At 36.7% G+C, this 16,718-nt stretch overlaps 1 protein-coding gene across 4 annotated transcripts in view; it reads right to left on the bottom strand.

Annotated features, from left to right (window-relative positions):
* The window catches only part of CFI (complement factor I), an 85,975-nt gene extending 74,121 nt beyond the window's left edge, over positions 1-11,854 (bottom strand). For 2 of the 4 annotated variants that reach the window (XM_037001174.2, XM_073237187.1), the window contains exon 1: positions 9,979-10,171. In XM_037001174.2, the coding sequence (XP_036857069.1) occupies positions 9,979-10,035 (57 nt within the window). In that variant the 5' untranslated portion in view covers positions 10,036-10,171. Of the gene's footprint in view, positions 1-9,978; positions 10,172-11,835 lie in introns of those variants that run through there. The other 2 variants (XM_073237184.1, XM_073237186.1) reach the window with 2 other exon arrangements.
* Positions 11,855-16,718: the final 4,864 nt, after the last annotated feature.

Raw genomic sequence — 16,718 nt, 5'->3', positions numbered from 1 at the left:
AAAAATTCCAATGGCTATTAGAATAACTAATCTGAAAACACAACTTTTGTTTCTTCATCCTTACTATTCATTGTGACATCATTGTTTATTTTTAATTGATTTGAATTTAGGAAAATGTAGTAACACAGACTTTGAAGATAGGAACTATACCTGAAGTGAGATTGAAGATTCCAGCACATTGTATATATGAAAGTGTCTATTATCAGGGCCAAACAGAGAGCTGATTTAATTAAATTCCATTTATAATATAATGTCTATTAAAGGATAAGTAAAAAAATAATTGGCTATTTGAGGTTTATGTTTGTATTTTCAAACTCAACCAGCAACCTCAGCAATTGTTAACTGTGCTACTAATATGATAGCCACTAACAAAATGTGGCTATGTAAATTAAAATTAAATTAAAAGGGAATTCTTCTGTTTCCAAGTTAAGATAGAGTAATAGGGACCAGATTTACCCTTCAGCCTAAAACAACCAAGAAATGGACAAAATATAGAAAACAATGATTTTCAGGACACTGGACATCAGAAATAATCCCTGTAGAATCAGTAGTAATAATAAACAGAGGTAATCCCTGAGAGTTAAGAAACAAATGAGGTTAGTCCCACATCTGTTCCATTTGATTGCCTTGAAGGAGTTTCCAAACTGTGGTGCAGAAAAAGGAAATTGAGGTGAGCCCTGTGTCGAGCAAGTCAACTGGCACCATTTTCCAACAGCATTTGCTCATTTCATGTCTCTATGTCACATTCTGGTAATTCTCACCAATATTTCAAACTTTCTCATCATTATACTTGTTATGGCGATCTGTGATCAGTGACTACAATTCACTGAAAGCTCAGATGATGGTTAGCATTTTTTACAACAAAGTATTTTTAAATTACGGTATGTACACTTTTTTAAAAACAATGCTGTTGCATACTTTAATAGACAGCAGTACAGTGTAAACATAACTTATATGCAGTGGGAAACCAAAAAAATTCATTTGACTTGTTTTATTGTGATAGTTGCTTTATTGTGGTTCTGGACCAAACCTGCAACATATCTGAGGTATGTTCCCTTATGAAGGTAATTCCCTTCACTGGAGTTTTAAGACTTCTTCCTATGGCTTTGAGTTACTGTCTAGTGGCCTTTCAGTCAGCTCGAAGGATTCCCTTTCTTTAGTGCATTTCTTGTAGATAGGTCTACTAGCAACTAATCCCATAAACTTTTGTTTATCTTAATTTCTACCTCATTTTTAAAGGATAGCTTTGCAAGATACAGAATTTTTGGCTGGCAGCTCTCTTCTTCCAACACTTTAAAAATGTCATCCCACTCTCTTCTGGCCTCCATGGTTTCTGATTAAAAAAAGATACTGCTCAAGAAATTGAAACGGTAATCAAAAAACTACCCAAGAACAAAACCCCAGGGCCGGATGGATTTACCTCAGAATTTTATCAGACACACAGAGAAGACATAATACCCATTCTCCTTAAAGTGTTCCAAAAAATAGAAGAAGAGGGAATACTCCCAAACTCATTCTATGAAGCCAACATCACCCTAATACCAAAACCAGGCAAAGACCCCACCAAAAAAGAAAATTACAGACCAATATCCCTGATGAATGTAGATGCAAAAATACTCAATAAAATATTAGCAAACAGAATTCAACAGTATATCAAAAGGATCATACACCATGACCAAGTGAGATTCATCCCAGGGATGCAAGGATGGTACAACATTCGAAAATCCATCAACATCACCCACCACATCAACAAAAAGAAAGACAAAAACCACATGATCATCTCCATAGATGCTGAAAAAAGCATTTGACAAAATTCAACATCCATTCATGATAAAAACTCTCAGCAAAATGGAAATAGAGGGCAAGTACCTCAACATAATAAAGGCCATATATGATAAACCCACAGCCAGCATTATACTGAACAGTGAGAAGCTGAAAGCATTTCCTCTGAGATCGGGAACCAGACAGGGATGCCCACTCTCCCCACTGTTATTCAACATAGTACTGGAGGTCCTAGCCACGGCAATCAGACAAAACAAAGAAATACAAGGAATCCAGATTGGTAAAGAAGAAGTTAAACTGTCACTATTTGCAGATGATATGATACTGTACATAAAAAACCCTAAAGACTTCCCTCCAAATCAAATAGAACTGATATCGGAATACAGCAAAGTTGTAGGATACAAAATTAACACACAGAAATCTGTAGCTTTCCTATACACTAACAATGAACCAATAGAAAGAGAAATCAGGAAAACAATTCCATTCACAATTGCATCAAAAAGAATAAAATATCTAGGAATAAACCTAACCAAAGAAGTGAAAGACTTATACTCTGAAAACTACAAGTCACTCTTAAGAGAAATTAAAGGGGACACTAATAAATGGAAACTCATCCCATGCTCATGGCTAGGAAGAATTAATATCCTCATAATGGCCATCCTGCCCAAAGCAATATACAGATTTGATGCAATCCCTCTCAAATTACCAGCAACATTCTTCAATGAATTGGAACAAATAATTCAAACATTCATATGGAAACACCAAAGACCCCGAATAGCCAAAGCAATCCTGAAAAAGAAGAATAAAGTAGGGGGGATCTCACTCCCCAACTTCAAGCTCTACTACAAAGCCATAGTAATCAAGACAATTTGGTACTGGCATAAGAACAGAGCCACAGACCAGTGGAACAGATTAGAGACTCCAGAAATTAACCCAAACATATATGGTCAATTAATATTTGATAAAGGAGCCATGGACATACAATGGCAAAATGACAGTCTCTTCAACAGATGGTGCTGGCAGAAGTGGACAGCCACATGTAGGAGAATGAAACTGGACCATTGTCTAACCCCATATACAAAGGTAAACTCAAAACGGATCAAAGACCTGAATGTAAGTCATGAAACCATTAAACTCTTGGAAAAAAAATAGGCAAAAACCTCTTAGACAAAACATGAGTGACCTCTTCTTGAACATATCTCCCCGGGCAAGGAAAACAACAGTGAAAATGAGCAAGTGGGACTACATTAAGCTGAAAAGCTTCTGTACAGCGAAAGACACCATCAATAGAACAAAAAGGAACCCTACAGTATGGGAGAATATATTTGAAAATGACAGATCCGATAAAGGCTTGACGTCCAGAATATATAAAGAGCTCACATGCCTCAACAAACAAAAAACAAATAACCCAATTAAGAGGAACTGAACAGTTCTCTAAAAAAGAAATACAGATGGCCAACAGACACATGAAAAGATGCTCCACATTGCTAATTATCAGAGAAATGCAAATTAAAACTACAATGAGGTATCACCTCACACCAGTAAGGATAGCTGCCATCCAAAAGACAAACAACAACAAAAGCTGGCGAGGCTGTGGAGAAAGGGGAACCCTCCTACACTGCTGGTGGGAATGTAAATTAGTTCAACCATTGTGGAAAGCAGTATGGAGGTTCATCAAAATGCTCAAAACAGACCTACCATTTGACCCAGGAATTCCACTCCTAGGAATTTACCCTAAGAACACAGCAATCAAGTTCGAGAAAGACAGATGCACCCCTATGTTTATCGCAGCACTATTTACAATAGCCAAGAATTGGAAGCAACCTAAATGTCCATCGGTAGATGAATGGATAAAGAAGATGTGGTACATATACACAATGGAATACTACTCAGCCATAAGAAGTGGAAAAATTCAACCATTTGCAACAACATGGATGGAGCTGGAGAGTATTATGCTCAGTGAAATAAGCCAAGAGGAGAAAGAGAAATACCAAATGATTTCACTCATCTGAGGAGTATAGGAACAAAGGAAAAACTGAAGGAACAAAACAGCAGTGGAATTACAGAACCCAAAAATGGACTAACAGGTACCAAAGGGTAAGGAACTGGGGAGGATGGGTGGGCAGGGAGGGATAAGGGGGGAGGAAGAAAGGGCATGGGTGGGGAGGGAGAAAGGGGAGGGTGGGCTGCACAACACAGAGAGGACAAGTAGTGATTCTACAACATTTTGCTAAGCTGATGGACAGTAGCCGTAATGTGGTTTTTAGGGGGGACCTGATATAGGGGAGAGCATAGTAAACATAGTATTCTTCAGGTAAGTGTAGATTAAAGATTTAAAAAATAAAATAAAAAAATAAAAAAAAGAAAGAAAGAAAGAAAAGGGGGATTACTCCTTGATAGGATAAAACTATTGGTAAATCAAAGATCAACGCATGCTCTAAATATCCTTAATGTTGATCACTTAAAGGGTGTCAGATGATCAGCTATGGAGGTACTCTTTTCTGATAATATTCCTTTCTCTTAATTAAAAAAAAAAAGCAGTTCCTGTGTGCTGACTTCCAATGAGTTCTACACAGTGGTATAGAGGGCATGTCAAAGTGTGGGCAAAGGGTCTGTTTGTTTCTATGCAGAAGATCAAGGCCTAGCTTGGATACCCAGAAAATGAACTAAGATACGATACGAGGAGGAGCTTCCGGCATCAGCACTCCCTGGAGGACTCGTGCCGGGGGATGATCATCAAAAAGCCTCCACAGGGATCTGGGCGATGCTGCAGTCGTGGCTGCGTCCACCCCACCGTTTCCTGGACTTGCCATTGGAATGAGGAGGGAGATGTCTAGGCTGGCATGTGCATACAGTGAGACAACGAATTTGACCGGATCTGTACTGTTGGAACTCAACCAGGAGTTGGGAGGGGTACAAATTGTAGCACTCCAAAATCTTATGACTATAGACTATCTACGGTTAAAAGAACATATGGGATGTGAACAGATCCCAGAAATGGGTTGCTTTAATTTGTCTGACTTCTCTGAGACTGTTCAAGTACAGTTGGACAATATCCATCATATCATAGACAAATTTTCACAAATGCCTAGGGTGCCTAACTGGTTTTCTTGGCTCCACTGGAGATGGCTGGTAATTATAGATTTGCATTGTTTATGTCACCATATTCCTATTATGTTAATATGTGTGCGCAAGTTAGCTAGTAGTTTAAAACCTATACATGCCTAAGGTACTCTACAAGAAGATATGTCAAAGAAATAATCAATCCTCCCATGTTTTCTTCCATATACTACCTCTATAGCTTTTCTTCTTCCTTCCTAATTACAACCCTTAAGTAGAATTCATGCCTCATATCGAATTTACCGAGTATCATAATTCCTCTAGGTGGTAAAGATACCTCGAGACAAGTGCTGGGCATAGAAGCCACAGGGCATATATCTGCAAAGAAGTAAAAAGCTAACCTTTGCAAACAATATGGCTTCTCTCTCAGTTACCAACTTTACATTTCCCTGTATGGCCCTGGAAGATGACTGGTTAGCCAGAGACGGGTAAGATTCCTCAAGGGAGGAACAACCTAAGAGAGGCACAGTCGCAGGGGGGCCATCAGATGAGAAATTGGGGATCAACAGAGGTAAGACTCAGAACCTCACCCCCCCAGTTTTGAGAGAAATCTTCTGCACCCGTGGATGTTTTGCTGCCCTTATCTAGCTTGGATTAAAACTTAGTCCATAGGCACACACCTGATCATCTACATTTGCCCTCTTACAGCACTAAACTATGTTTTCTACCTTTATCTTGCATCTACCTACCACTTCAGCATTTTATTAAAAATAATAATAATAATAATAAAGGGAGAAATGTGGGATCCTCATATAAATCAAGTCTAAAAATCAAACGAATATTCATATTTGACCTGATTGTTTATAGTTCATAATGCGTGATCAAAACCGAAAGTTTCTGTGATGACTGCCCTTGTACTATTCACCATGTAAGAACTTATTCACTATGTAAGAATTCGTTCACCATGTAAGAACTTGTTCGTTATGCTTCAGAAGATTGGAGACTGATGAGAATTAGGCTTGGGGTAGATTAATGATTGTGCATTGAGCATTGACCCCCTATACAGAATTTTATTGTTGTTAACAACCATTTGATCAATAAATATGAGAGATGCCCTCTCAAAAAAAAAAAAAAAGATACTGCTCATTTTATTGAGGATCACTTGCCCATGATGAGTTGCTTTCCTCTTTCTACTTTTAGGATTTTCTGTTTTGTTCTTTGGTTTTTAATAATTTCATTATAATGATGTAGACTTCTTTGAATTATCTTCTTGGGGCTGGTAAGCTTCTTGAATCTGTAGATTCCTATTTTTTATCAAATTTGGCTATTATTTCTTCAAATATTCTCTTGGACCCATTCTCTCTTTTAATCCTGAGAGTCCCCTTGTGTATGTATTGCTATATTTGATGGTATCCCACAGATTTCTTAGGCCCTGTTAATTTTCCTTCATTCTTTTTCCTTTCCTTTCCTCGGAATGGATAATTTAACTGGCTGATCTTCACGTTCACTTACTCTTCTACTTGCTAGAATCTGCTATGAAAATGCTCTAGTGAGCTTTTCAATTCTATTATTTTTCAGCTCCAGAATTTCTGATTCCATTTTAGAATTTCTCTCTCTACTGATGCTATCTATTTGTTCATACATCATCCTCCTGTTTTCCTTCAGCTCTTTGAATGCATTTAAGATGGCCGATTTAAAGTCTTTGTCTAGTAAGCCTAGGTAGGGTCTGTTTTTCCTTAGAAACTATCTCTGTTAATTTGTCCTGTGAATAGACTGTATTTTCTTGTTTCATTGAATGCTTTATACTTTTTTGTGGACTGATAATTTTGAATATTTGAATGTAGTAACTCTTGAAGTCAATCTTTCTTCTCTTCAGCTTTTTCTTACCTGCGGTAGACTGTAACTTTGTTTAGTGACTTTCCTGAACTGTTTCTGTCAAGTTTGTCTTTTGTCATGTGTGGTCTCTGAAGCCCCTGTGCCTTTACTATTCAACTAGTGTTTAGACGAAGATTTCTTTGAACACAAGCCAGAGAGAATCAGAAAGGGAAGGGGAGAGAGAGGAGAAAAAAAGAGAAAGAAGAGAATAAGAAAAGAAACCCTTCAAATCAACAACAAAAACTGCATCCAGACCTTCCAGGTTAGCTCTGTGTGTTGGGACATTCCAACATTCAGCCGGGCCATTTACAAATCTGTCTTAGCCCTAATTTCATGCTTGCACTGAGCCTGAGTATACACGGGGGCTTTATATGCCCTAATTTCCCGTGGAAACTCTCCCCTAACTTTTCTCCTAGGCTTTGGCACTGTAATATTTGTCTCAACCGTAATTTTTTGCTCCACATGACTTCAGGTTGTTTGCCTTGTCATGCTTTTGAGGAAGGCCTGTTGCCATTCCCTCTGCGTTCTCAGATGAAGCAGAGACAAGAACATTGGATTAGTATCTCAAGTAGCCCCCAGGCACGTTAGAACAAACACAGTTTTAAAAAAATAGTCTGCTCTGCTTCTAGAGCACAGACTAGAGTTTCACACTGGGAATGTGGACTGCCATCCTCGAGCTTACCACTGAGCTAGGGGCAGGGTAGGGCAAGGGCAAGTGGAAATGCTACATTTCCCTACCATTTTTAAGTTGCCTTTACCTTTGCATGGATGCATGCTGTAGGCCTTTGGCGGATAACTGGAGTTCTCACAAAGTTGGTTCAGTCTGCTTGGTGTTTCTGTTGGGGTGTGTGTGTGTGTGTGTCTGTGTGTAGGGACAAATGTTTGGATTTGCCCATGCTGCCCTTTTTGGTGAGACCTCACTTCCTGCATTGTATTTGGCCTCTTGTACGTAATCTCTTTCCAGTCTCTTGTCATTCTGCTGAACATCACCCTACTTCTTTCTCTCCAAAGTACCATCTGTGTAAACCAAGGTTTGTAGTAAACTTTTTGGGTAAAATAAAAATGTAAGGTTTCCCCACTGTGTTGTTTACATGAAACCATCATAAGATTGTGTTTATCAATGATACTTTAACAAAAACAAAACAAAACAAATCTCTAAATAAGGAAAAAAAATGTAAGGTTTCCATCAGGAATTAAGTCATAAGGCAGTACTGCCAGAGTATATGACTCTATTGACTGAAACACTTGGCTTCCCTCCTAGCATCCCTTGCTCATTAATATAGCAGACACTCCCCTCTGTGTTCGGGCCTTCCCATTCTTTCTCAAGTCCCCTTACCTCTTTGTCTGAGAAGTTCAATAAAACCAGAATTCTCATTTCATTATTCAAAACAACTTAAGTCTATCCCACTGCCACACTGTTGCTGACATAATCCACCTTCAAATCAGTCCATCAAAATGTTTTGATATAAAAAGGGGGTGAGACTCTTCACTCTCTAGAATGAAATCTGCTCCATGCTTTCAAAATGACAATATCTCTTCTAGCTCTACATACTTTATTTCACTTTGAAAATGTGGATACATTTTAAAACTTCTTTGAACACATTTATGTTGTCTCTATAGCAACTTCCATTTAAAAATGGTTATTTCCTAGTATTCTTTTATAAACGAATATTTTAGGAAGTTCTGAAATTTTCACAAATATGGTAACTTCTCTCAAAATATTTCTTAAGTATATGAAGACAACTTTAATGTTGGATGATTGGTCAGGAAAAGAAAGAGGCTCTTCATTTCTGTAAGTGAAATACTATTTTTAGTTTTGTTTTTTATTCTGTTTCTGTTCCAGGAATCAAAAACATGGCTGAAATGTCTCTTCTTTCCAAAACCAATTTTTTCTTATTTTAAAGTAACACCCACTTATTTTGATTTAAAAAATAAAAATGAAGAATGAACAAAACAGAGAATTTCTGAATTCTGAAGATTAATAAATGTATGAAAGAGAAAATAAAGATCACTAGTAATCCCACTACACAGATACCAACTACTATCTATTTGATACATACCTTCTAGGAACTTTTAAATTGCCATTTATATAAGCAGTTGTATGTGTGTAAATTTTTTTTAACAAAAATAAGATTTTAGTAAGGCTATTTTTTAAAAATAAATATAGAATGCCTCACTTTAATGGCTACATGATAGTTCATTTATGGGGCTAAGATAATCAGTTTCTTATCAATGAACGATTAGTTTATTTCTATTTGTTCTCTGTTACAAACACTGCATATTTATTTTAGAAGTTACAAGAAACTTCAAGCATGTAATTGTGGTTACTTAGGTAGTTTTAAAAAATATTTACTTCTATAAAGTGGCAGTAAGACAAAACAGTTTTTGGAATACTGTTTCAAAATGCTTTGATCACAAAAGTAGGCAATGATCAGTTAAGCATCTAAATGTCTTAAACATTTCTAACCTCAAAAGATGAACTTCTAACCTGGCTATACAATCTGTAATTTCAATTTTAACTCTCTGAGTTGCCCACAAATTCTCCACTTTGATCAAATGGATTTATTCTTCTATAGGAGCCCAGTGACTTGCCATCTTTCTGCCATAGCATTTGCTGCTTTTCCAAACTGGAAAGGCTAGAAATCACTTCCTCTTTCTCTCCACTGATCAAATCTAATCCAGAATTGTAGGTCTAGCTCAAATCCCTCCTGGTCTATAAATGCTTCCTGACCTTCTAGTAGGAAGGGATTTTTCCTCTATTAAAATCCTTTGACACATAATACTTGTTCCATTTCGAGCAATTAAATGATAGTAACTTCTAACAGTTCCTACTCTTGTATCTTCAAATGTGATTTAAATCTTATTTCCTCATTGGCACATTCACATCATCTTTCCAAACTGTTACTAAAGGCTCCTGAAGGAGGAGCACCATCTTGCCATTTGCCGGGCACTCTACCTCGCACATGGAAGGACCTTGGTAAATGCTTATAGGTTTAACATGAGTACTGTGTCCACTACAGCTCTATATCAGTAAAATTCGTGTTCTTTCCATTTCTATGCACAGATAAGAGCATATGAAAAAAGGCAATTTCTTAAAGCTCTTTCAGGACATTAAAATTCTCTTTTATTGACTGTATACTGCCACTGTGTAACTGAACTATGTAATCTCTAAGATAGAATAATATCTTTATGATTTTTCTGTATTTTTATAATATTAAAGTATTTACTTAAAATAGTTTGCACAAATATTGAATTACTTACCTTGCAAAGACTTAAGTAGAAGCATAAAAGTAACAGAATAACACGGGCAAGCTTCATGTTGTAGACATTCAGGGTTTGTGTCTCTACTGTGGACTCTTCTCCGCCCCCAGATATTCTTTTGAAATTTAATTTTTAACCTCTGAAAAAATATTTAAAAAGAGAAAGTCTCCTAAAGAGCTTTGTACTTTTGAACTTGAAGAGAATTCTGGCAAAAATCCAGAGTTTTACCGTAACTGAAACCAAAAAAGACCTCCCCAGTAAATAGCTGAGGGAGGTGACCAATAGGGACTGTGTTTCCTCCAAATGAAACTGATTTCCCCACCTTGTTACTGCACAATGACTCAATTCAGTTTCCTAGGGAAGAAAGAAACTACACTGGGAAAACATCTTCTTTGTTAAATAAAATTATAGTACTCTTCCTTAATGTTGAAGACTTGGAGATGGTAGGAAGTAGATGTACATTATAGTGAAGGCTCTTTTGAGTACATTAAAAAATCCTAAACAAAACAGTTCCTTAACCATGCATAGGCTGTGCTGTGACCAAACTGTTTTCCCTGAGCACAGAGAACTTTGATAAACAAGTATTCTTACCACAGTATCAACTATACTGCGGGACTCATTTGTATTTGTGAAATGCATTGTGATGGCAGGAATGCTCTCTTTACTTCATGGGAGTTGATTCCTGAAAGTACCTCATCCTCCAAACTCTGTTTTGTGTCTGCTTCAGGAGAACCCAAACTGTGAGGAAGAGCAGGATTGAGCAGAGAGAAAAACAGCCTGAGCCAGCTCACGAGGAGCTCTGGGGTGAGTGTGGCCTGTCAGTGTCCCTGTGTCAGGCAGAAATGGCTGGACCATGACACTCTGCCTTGCCTAGTCACCTGGTGTAGGGTGCTGAAGAAAGGCATGGCTTTAGGTGAAGCCGCTCTCTGTAGCTGAAGGTCTGACAAACAGTTTCTGTCAGAAGTGTCTGCTGACCACTCTTTACAGGTAGGCAGCAAAACCTTCCTTGAAGGAGGAGTTCCACTGCAATTTTGAAAGAGCCTCTCCTGGACCATGTTTGGAAAGGTGCCAATGGTGGACTCTGAAAGATAAGGAGGGGAGTTTCCTGATTCCCCTCTCAAGGAAGGTTTATCTGCTCTAGGTCAAGGTAATGCCATAAATGTAATGGAACAATGTAATATTTTACAGGAAGTCCAGGTAATCAAGGTCTCTTCAGACTTTACTAGGACAGAAGATAGAGGAGATAAGACCTCCAGAAAAACTGTGAATGCATTGCTGCTCATCCCATGTAAATGTAAACTATTTCTGATCCTCTTTTCTGCTTTAAATATTTAGAATAGTTTCAGTTGTCCTGGCCAAATTCTTATTCATATACTTCATAATATTGTTAAAACTAGAATCAAGGTTCATATCTCTAAAAGAAATTTGATTGGAACAAATATTAAACTTCAGGTAAGGGGTGGAATTTTTAAGTTTAGAAAGCAGACAACACAAAAGACAAGACATTAATATATTCAAATTATATTTTAAAATTTCATGACAAAAACACTGAAAAGAATGCATTAAGCATACAACTCAGGATACTATTACAAAACAATAAAAGGAATCAGAAGTGATAGAAAGGAAAGCAATTGTAAATAAACTAGAAAATAACAGTATTAGAGCTTGATAAATAGAGTCATTTTGAGAAATAAAAAAGAGAGTAAAGCAATTTTACAGGAAATCTATTGAAGTGGACATTTTTAGGGAGCTGCCAACATTCATTTTTCTTCATAATAGGTTCCCAGTTTTCTTTGTGGAATTATTTTTTTTCTATTATGGGTTGTTTTGATGGGAGAGTTAATTCCAGTCACCTACCTTCCAAAATAGAAATTGAGAAATCCATATCCAGCATCTTTCCATTCCCTTGAGGGCCCTGGGACTAATCGCAGAGTCTCTCTCTCTCTCTCTGGTTTGGGTCCTGAGTTAAGTGAGAAGATGGCAGGAGGAACAGTTGGGAATCATTTCCTGCAGCAGAGTAGCAGCAGCCTACGTGTCACACTGCTCCAGCCAGAAGATAAACTTCCCTGTAATTTCTTCTTGAGTGTCCTTAGCTCTTTGGTCTAGTGCCTTCCTTCTCTCAATACTGTGAATATCCCATTACCTTCCAGATGAATTTTCTTTTACTAAAGTTAGCCACAGTTGGTTTCGTGGCTTGTCACTTAGAACCTTAAGGGATAAAAGCACGTGTAACTTATCAATAGTTTGAAGAACTGGATTTTCAAAGAAAATAGAATTATCAGAATTGACTCAAGAGTGACAGAAAATTCAAATAATAGCTAAGAAGAAATAGAAAAGTTAAACATTTCAATCCCTCTCCCAACAGTTTTACCAGCTCTTTTTAAAAAGATCATTTTTCTCTTATTTAAACTTTTCCAGAACACAGAAAAAGACGGAAAGCTCTCCAGCTTATTGGCAATACTCTAACACTTTTATCCAAAACTTGGTTGGATGATGAACCTGAGAAAGTGGCAGAGTCGGAGGACACTGAGCTCCCTTGCTCCCACAGATACAGGAAGGCAGCGATTACACATAGTGCAGCTCACTCTGAAGGCCAGCAGAAAGGCTCTGCTACAACTGAAGATTTAAAGAGTCAGCCACATCAAGAAGGGTAGGGGGGGCAGAGATGTGGTTGAGGACCAAACCCACGGGCTTAAGTGACCCACAAGCAGGAGGAAGCAGAGACCCTCTGAGTAGTGAGGGGATCCAGCTCCACACTGAGTACACCATGCAGGAGGATCTGCAGTGGAACACAAACACCCCTATTGTCTGTCTTTGAGAAGCAGTCAGGCTTAACTCTGGGAGCTTTGAAGATCATTCGGGCTTAATTCCAAGAGAGCTGGAGGCTATAGGAAACTGAGACTACGAGATCTAATAAGTGAATTCAGCAAAGTTGCAGGATACAAAATTAATATGCAGAAATCTGTTAATTTCTATATACAAATAGTCAATTAACAGAAACAAAAACGAATAAAACAGTGTCTTCAATAAATGGTGTTGGGAAAACTGGACAGCTACATGCAAAGAAATGAAACTGGACCATTTCTTTACACCATATACAAAAATAAACTCAAAATGGACTAAAGACAGAAATCCAAGTCTTGAAGTCATAAAACTCCTATACAAAAACATAGGCAGTAAACTTTGGACATCAGCATAAGCAATTTTTTTTTTAAACTGTTTTCTCAGGGAAGGAAACCAAAGCAAAAACAAATAACTGGGACTATATCACATTAAAACCTTTATTCAGCAAAGGAAACCATGAAACAAAAGGAAAAGGTAACCTACGGAATGGGAGGAGATATTTGCAAATGATATATCCAATATGGAGTTAATATTCAAAATATATAAAGAACTTATACAATTCAACACTAAAAAAAACACAAAAATGCAAATAAGCTGATTAAAAAGTGGGCAGAGGAACTAAACAGACGTTTTTCCAAAAAAGACATACAGAGGGCCAACAGACACATGAAAAGATGCTCCACATCATTAATCATCAGGGAGATGCAAATCAAAGCTGCAATGAGAGAGCAACTCACACCAGTCAGAATGACTATTATCAAAAAGACGAGAAGTAATAAGCATTGCCAAGGATGTGGAGAAAAGGGAATCCTTGTGCACTATTGGTGGGGATGTAAATTGGTGAGACCACTATGGAAAAGTAGTATGGAGTTTCCTCAAAAAATTAAAAGTGGAAATACCATATGATCCAGTACTTACTTGAAGAAAACAAAAACACTAATTTGAAAGGATATATGCACCCCTGTTTACAGCAGCATTATTTACAATAGCCAAATATGCAAGTAACCTAAGTGTCTACAGATGAGTGAAGTGTCCTTAGAAGAATGGATAAAGATGTGGTGTGTACATATACACATGCATGTTCACACACATACACCCAGAATATTACTCAGTCATAAAAAAATGTAATCTTGCCATGTGTAACAACATGGACGGACCTAGAGAGTATATGGTGCTAAGTGAAATAAAAATCAGAAAGAGAAAGACTATACAATTTCAGTTTCATGTGGAAACTAAAAAACAAATCAAATGAACAAAAAAAATCCAGAAATAGACTTACTAATACTGATAATAAACTGGCGGTTGCCAGGTTCGGGAAGAGGAGAAGAAGAAAGGGGCCAAATGGATGAAGGAATTTAAGAGGTATAAGCTTCCAGTTAAAATATAAATAAGTCATGGAGATAAAAAGTGGGCATAGGGAATATAGTCAACAATAATATTGCAATAACTATGTATGATGACAGATGGTAAGTACACTTACCATGGTGAGCATTTTGTAATGTATATAATTGTTGAATCACTATGTTTTATAACCCAAACCAGTATAATATTGCATATCAACTGTACTTCAATAAATTGTGCAGAAAAATGGAAACAGTAAATTTTATTTTATTGAAATTCATATATATATATAAAATCATGCTTATAAAAAATATAAAAGTAAAAAGTAAAACACATAGTACAGTATAAGAAAAAATAAATATTTTTACTTACATTAATATATTCAATGAAAACGGAATAACTTGTATGGTGACACATGGTAACTACATTTACTGTGGTGAGCTTTTTGTAATGTGTATAATTGTCAAATCACTATGTTGTACACCTGACACTCAAATAAAATATTGTATGTCCACTTCAACAAAAAACTAGGTAAGATGAGCCTCAGAAAGAAATCCATAAGCTATCTTACTTTTTTACATATCCTAATGATACCAAATAAAATATTAGGAAACCACATACCATAAACCACAGTATATTAAAAAATAACATATATGACCTAGTGAGTATCATTCCAGAAATATACAGGTGTTCAACATTAATATACCAATGTAATTTAGGACACTAAAATCTTTAATTAAAGTAATAGGTCAAAAGAACATAAGATAAGAAATGGAAAAGGTGTTTAGTGAGTTTAACACCAATTCTTAATTTTTAAAAATGAACAAGCGAGGAAAAGAATAAATATCATTAACTTGATAAAGGGTAGAAACTAACAGTAAATACCTTATGCAATGGTGAAACACTACAGGCAAACCCATTAGGGTCTGCAATAAAATTAAGGATTCTATATTCCAATGGTGTTGTTATTACTGGAGGCAATAAAGATTAAGAAATTATAAATATTGAAGTGGCAGACACAAAACTGCCAGTATTTGCTGATGTAATGATTGTCCTTGTAGACAAAATTAATTGAAAAACTGCTAGACCTAATGTCAAAGTTTATTAAAGCAAACGGATACAAAATCAACGTAAGAAAATTTTCCTATTTGTCAGGAATTACTAAAAAGAAATTTAATGGTTTACAATAACTGACATTCGATATAATTTATATCTCTTGCCTCTCAACATTTCTGTGAAAATATAAAAATAAAAATAATTCCATTGAACCATCAAAAAGTGAAGTGGAATTCCATCAAAAGGATAAAAACACTGAAGAATTATTGGAAGATATACAATAGAGAGGAAGAGAGTAACTGCAAAACTTAAAGGAGTTTAAGAAATGTTAAACTTATAGGTGATGACAAAGTATCTGGAATTAGGGAGATCACAAAGTAAATATACACAGTGGAACCTAAGAAAAGTCATGGATTAGGTGATTATTTAAATAAAGGGCAAAAAAAATTGAGCCAGTACCTCATTCTTGGGGCAAAGTACCTCAGCATTTGCTTCAGGGTAAAGCCTATGGAAGGGTCTCTGCAGCACACGTTCTAATATGGAGCCCTTCAAGTGGACACTGGGACAGGAGAAACACAAAGCATTCCAGGTACATACAGCTTCATGGAGTTCAGAGAATCTTCTGCACTTAAAAGCAGGTGCAGCAACCTCCTGAGGTCTCACATCCCACCCCATCCCTCTCCTGCACAATCTCTCCACACAGCTCCATGATCGGAATCTACACAACGGGAATGTACAGCATAGTAAAAAGAAAAATAAAGACCAACCCCACTTATGACTATAGGTGCAACAATCGTAAGTAAAATGTCAACAAACTGATAAAAACAAAATCTTAAATAGGATTCAGTAGTCTTCTAATAACATTAACACTTAACTTGACAACTATTTTATGCACACACACATACTTAGACTTAATTAAATAAGTAATTATGTTAATGTCATAACTTTAAGAGAGGCCCAAGTTCAAATAAAAAGAAGCAAAAAACCTTGTAGTCTTAACTTTGAATTGGAAATATCACTACAAACTAAGATTTAAAACGAATATATGTACCTCCTTTCTCCTTCCACTGATAAGGCCTAGAAGTCATGATAATCCAGAAGCAATGATCACCCCTTAGTGCCCAGATTATGTTCTTTACACACTATTTCCCATTAAAAGAAACTAGGGCTCCTTGAAGAGAGGGCTGGGGAAGGGCATTTTTAAGGCAAGTCAGAGACATCTTCTGTCAGAAGGCACAGAAGCTGTTAGAGGCTAGTGAGTGGCATTAAAAGACACAGGACCCAACTTGAGGGGCTCTCACCAGCCAAAGAGGAAATAATTTAGTAAAAAGAACAACAATGACAAAGTAATGAAATAAAAATGAGTATTAAAAAATAATGAGGGCAAGTTCTTTATTTCAAGTTCTAATAATTGTTTGAGGAATGGTAAAACTAGCATATCAGCATTTTGCAACCCCTTATGAACCAATGAGCGTGGTGATGGTGCTGATCATCAACAG

The sequence above is a fragment of the Manis javanica genome, chromosome 5, assembly GCF_040802235.1.
Source record: "Manis javanica isolate MJ-LG chromosome 5, MJ_LKY, whole genome shotgun sequence".
NCBI lineage: Eukaryota > Metazoa > Chordata > Mammalia > Pholidota > Manidae > Manis > Manis javanica.
This window is presented reverse-complemented; position numbering and strand designations above follow the sequence as displayed.